Source organism: Sprattus sprattus, assembly GCF_963457725.1.
Source record: "Sprattus sprattus genome assembly, chromosome: 4".
NCBI classification, from domain to species: Eukaryota; Metazoa; Chordata; class Actinopteri; order Clupeiformes; family Clupeidae; genus Sprattus; species Sprattus sprattus.
This window is the reverse complement of record NC_137923.1, coordinates 12,057,496-12,067,158: the sequence shown is the minus strand read 5'-3', so window position 1 is coordinate 12,067,158 and position 9,663 is coordinate 12,057,496. Positions and strand designations below refer to the sequence as shown.

The following is a 9,663-nucleotide window of genomic DNA, read 5'->3' as shown; positions in this document are numbered from 1 at the left end:
GGCCTTGGTTCTTTCCAGGTGGGACATCTCCCTATAACCCCCCTTTGGGTAATATTCTTCCTGTAACTGAAATTAGTTTGCCACCACTTTTAGGCTCGCCAAGAGTCCTTGGAGGGCTGTGAAAAATATCTGGAGAGAGAGGAAACATGGTGTTTGTTTTGAAGATAAATGTGATTTTCATATATGACACGTCTGAACACATCAGATAAAATTAGGACTGTGCAAAACTAGAATGTGCTAGAACTGAAGACACTTCTAAATTGGGTTCTAGTAAGTGATTTTGTAATGGTTAACATTAGTTATTACTTATGTTAGTTATAACAAGTTAAGGTATTGATCATAACAACAAGTATTTGTAAATCACACTCATTTTTTTTATATAATATATAACTAATCGCACATTTTTATCTATTCTAAATGTCCCTTCATATATTTTTTTCCATCATCTTTATTTTAATGCTCTTATCAACATGGAAAAGTGGATTAGCTTGCTTCATGCAAATGATTTATTTTATTGAAAAACAACATTGCCAAACAGGGCGGTACAAAATAAAATTGTAAAGTGCACATTTCAGGTAAACAAGTACTCAGCCTATAGTGCAGTTAAACCATGGCTTAATATTTTCTTTTTTTTTCATGTTTTCTGGGAACATAGCAGTCAGGCCTCTTATTTCAGAAACAATGAACCGTAACAGTTAGGTTATCAATAAAAGGTAAGCCTACTACTTCTTTGCTTTCAGCCAGCTGCCTGTTGACATTTTCAGACAACAGTGAAGCTCGCTTCTTTTTCACAACACAACTTTTAAAAGTAAACTTTCCATTCAGAAGCTTTTCATCATCCATTTTGCCGTATCGCGCTCACCATTCACTCAAACCGTACCGTTAGCCTACTACACAGTTTGCGATGCCAAAAAGAACGTTAATCTAAAAAAATAGAAAAATAAAGAAATCGTTAATCTCGCGATAAAAAAAATGACAGCGTTAAAATGGGTTTGCGTTAACGCCATTAATAACGCTTTTAACTGACAGCACTACTACTAATAATAGTCAAAAAAACTGAAATATCCACTCATATACTCAAATGGACTCAAATGGATCCTACATAACACAATATTAATGTTGTGACTCTTCCCTTAGTGTAATATGCCTAAACCCATTCTGTACATACACGCTTATGTCTCCTTACAGAACACAATATTTGTGTGCCTTTGTTAGCTGTTTTAAACTGAGCATATACACAGGGCAATTACAAAAACCTTTATACATTTATTTTTAGCATGTTATTCTTGTTGATGGCTAAGCAAGGCCTGACACAAGGACATAACAAATTTAGAAAAACAAATTGAACGTTTGAACCACATAACACTCACTGGGAATTTTGCCAAGAACAGAAACCACTTCCAGTGACCCAGAAATGAAAGTAATTACAGATAAGAGAGAGCTCAAACACCTCAAATGATTTGGTGTTGGTTCAGTATTTAACCTAATGGCAGGGTCAGGTCAGCTCACTTATTTTGACTGTATTCCCTTTGCCTGTTTGGGCCAGTTTTTATTGTGATGATGTTTTGAAGCATTTACTTTAAAGGTGAGGTAAGTACTTTTTGTTAACAAATAAATAAAAAAACACTTTGTTGATGATGTAACACAGTCACCATAAATAGACAGAGCTCCCCAAGATAATTGTGCACGTTATAGACTTTACTTCAGTCCAAGGTATGTTATGTCTGTGTCTTCTAAATTGTCAACATAAGAACAAAGTAAAACAGCATACCAACATGCATGTTTAACTGTTATCCTTCTTCAGATACACAAGTCTTCATTGTGGGTCTAGAAGTAGTTCCATATTTTCATTGCAAAAACTACTGACTGCACCTTTAATGCATCCAGAGGAACCAAAAGACTTCTGACACGGTTGTCTTTCTTTTCCAGGGATTCGTGGTGGCTGTGCTCTACTGTTTCCTGAATGGAGAGGTAAGCCTGTTTATTATTGCTCCGGGCAAACTGTGGCCAATGAAGTGCGCTGAAAACCATATGGACTCTCTCAGCTGCAGAGTGCCCTGGGCCTGCATCCAGCAGCCAGGCTGAGGCAGTTTGTGTGGTCATTTCAGCTCAGTTCATGACAGCATTTCAAGAGCAGAATGCACTTGGGAAAAGGGAACATCAACAACGCTTTGAAATCTCCTGACCATTTAAGTGTTGAGAACTAAATAAATGCAAGTGAGAAAAATGGAACTAAGTTGAGTCAGTCACGTCAGTATGGTCATTTCAGCTGAGTCAGTCACGTCAGTATGGTCAGTTCAGCTCAGTTCATGACAGCATTTTGAGAAACTGGGAAACATCAATGATGTTTCAAAATGTCCTGGCACTAAACTGATGGAAGTGTTTTGAACTCAAATTGTAGAAAATGTCATTACAACTTACAATTATAGTGGCTGAATCTAGTTGTTTCTGTACTTTTTCAGTTCAAAGGTTTCTATTTTCTTTAATATCCTGGCAACCAGAAAAGCTACGCCTTTTAAGATTCCATATGCTATACTGCGCTTGAATCATATAGTATCTATTTGTGTATTTAATTGGAATAAGCTGTTACTTTCATAACACTCAGAACCATAAGAACTTTGTAAGCAGCAGAAGGTAGCACTGCATCCAGACCTTCAGTATGGTCATCTCATCCAAGTTCAGGCCAGACCGTCAGTATGGTCATCTCAGCTCATTTCATGATTAGAAAGCACTTCAAATAAGAACAACAGCAATGCTTTGGAACCTTCTGACTGGTAATATATTGAGATTTGAGTACATGAAAGTAACAGGTGAAGAATGTTGCGTGAATGAATCCCAACATTATTCACACAATTCTTCCACTAAAATGAATGGTGCCTGGCTTATAGTGAAGTCCAAACACAGTGATTTACTGAGACCCAGTTTGCATCATCCAGTGGCTCAAATGCATTTCTTATACTCATTTATCAGGTAGATTACCTGGTAGGATTTCCAGGTGGTGTTAGAGAGTGTGAGGTCAAAAGGGGAGTTAAAAAGAAGGACAACGTATAATACATGTTTTAGCCAGTAGATGGCTGCAATGTATTGAAGTGTTGTATTGCAAACTTTGATTAAGCAATAACAACTAGAAATATACAGTGAAGGCTACACTCAGACTTAACACCACTCTATACACACTAGCCTTACAATTTAATTTCATTTATCTCAGTAAGGAAGCTCCTAGAACCTTTTAGAGGCCACAAAACATGAGGTCTCTGTTGGTGCCACTGTAGAGAATTGTGTGTTTCATAGAAAATAGTGATTTGAGTGGCAGCAAGAATATTTTTTTCTCAGCAAGTGAACTGCTATACTATTTCACCAAATGGGTGGTGCTGTGCTTAAACATATAAAACAAGAAGCCATATTCATAATCATAAACAGTTCTCGTCAGATTGAGGGGGGGAATTGAACCCAATGCAATTTACATGTTTTTATTGATCACTTATGTTGATGTGTGTTATGTCAAGGTGTATTCAAAATAGGCTTCAAAATTGCCTCCTATCAGAACAACAGAAATTCCTGAAGAAATGTATAAACCGAACTGTTTTATATTGTTAGCAATTTTATCTGAAACTTTATTGTAGATGATTACTGTGTTCTAATATAAATCCAGTATTACACAGCTGAATTCTCTTTTTTTGACATTGATTCTGATGTATTTGGGGTAAACCTTTGAAGAATGCAAGAGAAATAAATAAAGAAGGGCTGTAGAATGGAGGGATGAGTCGAGCACCTCTTCAGCGTAGTTCATTAAAAAATGACCTCTTCAAGTTTCTCCCTAAAGGTGCAATCGGAGATGAAGAGGAAGTGGCGAAGCTGGACGGTGAACCGGTACTTTGCTGTGGACCTGAAGCAACAGCGTCACCCGTCGCTAGCGAGCAGTGGGGTGAACGGGGGCACGCAGCTGTCAATCCTGAGCAAGAGCAGCTCGCAGATCCGCATGTCCAGCCCGCAGGCGGAGAATGCCAACCTCAATCTGCCCACCTGAATGTCTGAGCTGCCACCGCCTCTGCCCCGACCGTAACAATTATACATGTGCACACAAATCAACAGTCACACATACACAAATATAAACACACACACACAAACACAAACACACGCGTGCAAACACACACTGTCATCCAATCCAAGCCGAAAGGGCCTCTACCTTGTGTCCCCACGCTCCAATCCAAATAGAACAGGCACAAGAGGCTGCCATGTTTGCTCTTTGAAGACAGAAACTAAATAGAAAACAAACAAACAAATGAAAAAATAAAAAAAATCATAACATTGAAAAGCTGACAGCGTGGCTGTCATAATATATATATATAGCTATAATTCCTCTTAATGAGAGAGACAGGTAGAAACGGGTGCAGGTCAAATAGGATGAGTTTTACATTAGTGCCATACAAGTCTTTTGATAAAGAGAAAATAGTAATAAGGTTATGCCTTACTAATCGGACATATCTCTTACATTTATTTCAAACCAACTGCTAAGGAAGCAAGACATTTGCCAGTGGTTCAAAAAGTGTCAAATTCGCGTGTCACTCCATATACAGACAGTAGGTATGCAACCCATCACTTCAACTAATATGTTCACTGAGACCCAACATTGGTGTATAAAAGGAACTAACAGGACTTTAAATAGTGGCACATGGACAGCCAGAGTTATAAAACGTTTACAAATAGGCGCTGATGTTACTTTAAATTCACTAATTTCTTCTTCAACATTTCCTCTCCCTCCTTCATTCCCATAACATAGCGTGCAAACTAGACCGTAGTCTTATTTACAACTGTAGGCTACATGTGTACCAAATATTGCAACAGGTATGAAACTAAAACATGGTGATGAAGGGGTAAAATATTGTCATCGTAAATAGTGCAAGGTGTATGTACTTGTCAGAAGTGCCAAAATATTTTAATAATCCTTTATTCTGCAAAGCATAGTTTCTATGGCAACATAGACGAAAAGACACTGAAGAATCTTAGCCTTGCTTGTATAAATGCATTAAATGTTTCATCTTTTTAGGGAGGTTGTAAAATTTATTTTTTTACAATCAGCCATAAGTACAGAGTATGTCAAAAAAATATGAAAGCTCAAGGATGAGTGCTTAATCGTATGTGTAACTCTCGTCGTTGTGATTTGAATTTATATTTTCTTTTCTATTTTCGTATCATGACGTTAGTAGTTTTTTGTGATGAAATGGTCAAGTAAAAAAAACGGGCGGGGGGGGGGGGGGGGGGGGGGGGGGATTTAAAGCACTACAGGAGTCCAAATCTGTAGAGTTTATTTGCTATTTAAAAATAAATAAATTCTCGGATGACATTAAGAATAAGGTAGGCTACAGTAAACCTTTGACATGATCAGAATAGAGTAGCCTCTTACATCGTGAGCTAAAGTCAGTGACTTTGTTACTTGTATGATTATATAATAGTGTTCTTTCTCAAAAGTCTCGCGTAATAATAACAGCTGAGTCACATTGGAATCATTCAGATCTTTGAACATGCTTCTGTGGCAGACTCTATGTGGATATCAGTACCATCCCCGGGATTATCAGGTGCAGGGCCTTGGAAACCTAAATCAGTGTAGTTCTTTAAAGAAAACATAAACCTCCCTGTTTTGAATCTTCCCTCTGAAAAATAATATATGGATGATGGAAAATAAATTACCCACTATGACACTGAAATGTCCCCATTCCTCGGTAAGGATGGTCTGCTCATTTTTGTATTCACGCTTCCAAAGTGCCTGTTGGTCAGAGTGACTCCAACAATGATTTGTCTAATTTAAAAGGACCACATGGATTTAATTTATTTTCCATGGTAAATTGAAAGGGATATAGGAGTATACAAGTTCTTTTATAGCTATTTATCAATTGTAATAGCATATATGCCTTTATACAGTATTTTAGATCATGTTGTTGTGAATTACATATAATTTATGGAATGCAAGACACAATGATACGACCACTATATGTATCAGTTTTACACACTGGTACATCATTCTCTATGTGCCAGGTGACATACAGTATATTAGTTAATATTCGAAATCATCTTAAAAAATGTATAACTTTTTCTTTTCTCCACTTATGATTGTTTTTACTTTGAGGATAGGACCCATTTTAGAAAGTGCAGGAGGTGACAATCCACTCCTTGACCCTTTATAACTAAGCCAGTTTGATGTCTAGCTAACCCTCACACCAAAACATGTTCGGTCAACAGTTTCTGACAATCCTGACTGTCCTCTTTTTTTTTTGTAGTCACCCCTATGGGCAGATTGGTGAGAGACTATAAGCTAATGGAATGTGATATAATTCATTGCTATTATGTACAGAGTACACCATGTATGTTAATGTAATGTTTTTCTTATATTTGAATCCACTGAACCTCATTGTAAATTATATGGTTGCAATATATTTATTTGTTTAGTAATATTAATTAACCTGCATACTTTCTCATCATTCGGTTGCTCATACAAGATGCAGCAATGATTTCAGAACTTAATGCGTGTGTGTAAAACTGTAGCACAGCAGCTTCATCCAGATGTGAAACCGAAAAACAAATCAATGTGCATTATGTATTTGCTTTCATTGCGGCTCTTACTCAGTAGGTGGCGACAGAGAGGCATGTTGGTGAATTCGGCAGTGCACAGGTGATTGATTTGTGTCAACGGCGCCGGCTTATTTCATGCCTCTGCTTGAAGGGTTTTTAGTGTTCTTCTTTAGTAATCGTACTGTCAGTATTTTAAGAAAGTAATATGTATATATGTATGAGTTTTCTTGCATTTCAAATGGTTTAAATCAATGAAACTAGTGAGAAGCCTACATGGTTCTTTTATTGTACTAATGGGGCAGACGATTGAAAAGTGTAAACTGGATGTAGTTTCTTTCAACCCATGGGTGAAATTGAAAGCAAACGTATAAAGTAACAGGGCGAAACATATACTGTATTTAAAAAGGTATGTGTGTAATATGGGGGAGAAATATCAGAGATTACTACAGACGTGGTGTGCCTGCATGACAACAAAAAATATTTAAAACAAGATAAATGTCTGCTGCTTTACATGTTCTATACACCAGCTGTCAGTCTGAGTCTGCGCACTCGGATGGAAAACGACCATGTCTCAAAGCTGTTACAAACGAGTATCTAAACGAGATGTTGAACTGTGCTTGTGTTCATGTCTGCTTGCCACTAGATTGTGTTGTGTTTTACTTTGTACTTTTACCTGTCGCTTGTAGACCTAGAAAGGAGACGAAAACGTGAAGTTGTGGTTTTTGGCTCTCGTTGCCCACGCTCAGAACTGGAAACCGGAAGAAAATTGGACGCTAGCAGAGAGCCGTTTTTGGTTCTTGGGTAGGCTACATGTCAGTGGCCACACTGTGTTCCGCGACTGTGCCAAAGACTCTGGCAAGCAGCCTGTGGATGACGGTGGGCAGCCTGTGCCATGTGGTTAATTATCTTTTGAAAACTGAATGTAAGAATAAGAGATATACCGTAACTATAGCTACGCTGCTCTCTATCTTTGCCTGCCATAATTTTGCTTTATTGTACCAGCGATGTCCTTGTTTGGTGTATAAATATTCTCTTTTGTATGTGTCTCAAATCAGTTTTTTGGGAAGGAAACCTGTGTGTGTGTGTGTGTGTGTGTGTGTTTTCAGAGCTTTTAGGAATTTTCTCAGTGGTCTTTTCTTTGCTCTTGTGTGTAGGCCTATGTGTGTGTGCACAAATGGGAATAAGTAGGTGTGTGTTAGAGGTTAGATACCCGACGGGACCCGACTGGTCGAGGTGGGCTCGGACAAATATTTAGAAATTATACTCGGCTCCTATACATCAGGTAGGCTATGGCATTGACCGTTCCATAGGCTATTTAAAAGATCTTAATAAGTAGGGAAGTCAACGTGTCTGTGTCACATGATGCAGAAGTTCGTTTTTGAGAATAAAATCAATCACATTTAGAATAACAGCCTTCCTGTGTGCAGAATTTGGTTATGTCATAGCTGTGACAACATGATTACAGGCGGCAAACTGGCATCATGGAAGAAGTTAAAAAGAGACTGTCATCTGAAGAGTTTTAAACAATAGGCTACATAATGGAGGGAAATCTACTGCATGGAGATATTTCTTCTTAGTAGTGGATTCTAATGAGGCTGTTGTCTCATGTAAGAAGTGTAAAGTTGAAATGAAAAATGATAGTAAGCGACTTAGGAATTCTGCCTCATTCCACGGCGCTTGTTTGTGTGAGTGAGTCCACTTGTCGATGCCCGAGTTTATTTAAGGCAGGCTATTTATAAAAAAAAAATGTGGGTAAATGTGTCATTAGTATGAACAGTTATGACGTTGACTCCGTCGGGTAAGGACAAAATATTATAATGGCTGTCGGGCACGGGCACTACTCTGTCGGACGCGGGCCGGGCTCGGACAGAACAAATTCAGTCCACACTCTAGTGTTCGTGCAGAACCTTCATTATCATACCATGGGATTACAGATATTCTCCTTTATCATTCAAAGATATTCACAGCTGCATCTGATCCACATCTCACATCAATTATGCATGTCACCTTTTTAAATACCTATACACATACGACATACCCACTTAAATATTGAAATCCTCCGAAAGAACTATGCTGAGGAGGTACTGTTATAATACCTCCCTGGTTACAACTGACACTGATATAACTTCTCATCTGATTTATTTTGTATTTATTTGAAGCAATGGTGTAATAAGTCTAGACGAAATAAGTCACACAGAATCATACACACCTACAATCATGTACAGAACAATCAGTCAATTTAGACCATTTACTAATACTGTATGCATCAAATCTCAACTTGATTATTTATTTTGTCCTAAAAGAGAACATCCCAGGATGAACTTGGGTGTGCAACACTATCATTGGAATTAATACTCATACACTGTAGATGTGCAAGTTGTGGCCAAGCCTTGAGGATGACAAAAAATGGTTCGGTCAGTAAATTAGGCCATTACAATATTGTGACCAACTTTAGGCGACACATCACCCTGACATCTTAATCGCATTAACCCATAAATTCCCTCACAAGCATTGGTTTACGGACAGCTCTTGAGTCCACAGTTGACGTAGGTCTGGGTCACCCCAAAATCAGTTGTCAATCACTATCTTAAGGAATGAGCCATGGGCCACCACAACCTTCCCTCCAACACCACATGGAGTGTGCTAAGGGACTTTTCACATCCGGTTAACAAAGAAAATCCTCCTTTCCCCTTATGTCGTTCTGCTCAGTATTGATTTACTCAGTAAGTGTTTTCTGCTTGCCTACTCATAGTAAGGGCAACCATGCAATCGCACCCACATCGCTTCCCTCTGGTTGTTTACCCTTGACCGGCTTAATTTCCCTGTACACAGCAAGCAGTTGGTGGAGCCACGCCAGATAAGCACCAGAGTATGCTGCCCTATGGGAGCTCATCAGATGTATTAAAGCTGAGTCCATGATTCTAATACACTTTTTGTCAAATTCAACGAATTGCTTCTCATGTCCTGTGGCCCTCCCTCCAGTGTTTGGTCTAAAAAAAGAAACTGGTGTTCATCGAGCCATGGCTCTGTAGATGAGAAACAGACTTGAGCTTCAAGAGCAGGGGCGCAAGGGGTGTAATTTGATTGGCTGTTGAG

The 9,663-nt window shown here is 38.5% G+C and overlaps 1 protein-coding gene across 1 annotated transcript in view; it reads left to right on the top strand.

The window, feature by feature from the left end:
- Positions 1-4,035, top strand: part of adcyap1r1a (adenylate cyclase activating polypeptide 1a (pituitary) receptor type I) — a gene marked incomplete at both ends in the record, with an annotated part of 20,166 nt that extends 16,131 nt beyond the window's left edge. Inside the window, 3 exons of the mRNA XM_080838122.1 lie at positions 1-18; positions 1,930-1,971; positions 3,811-4,035. The exon at positions 1-18 is cut by the window's left edge and continues 112 nt beyond it. Of these exons, the coding sequence (XP_080694248.1) occupies positions 1-18; positions 1,930-1,971; positions 3,811-4,035 (285 nt within the window). The remainder of the gene's footprint in view (positions 19-1,929; positions 1,972-3,810) is intronic.
- Between the last annotated feature and the right edge of the window lie 5,628 nt (positions 4,036-9,663).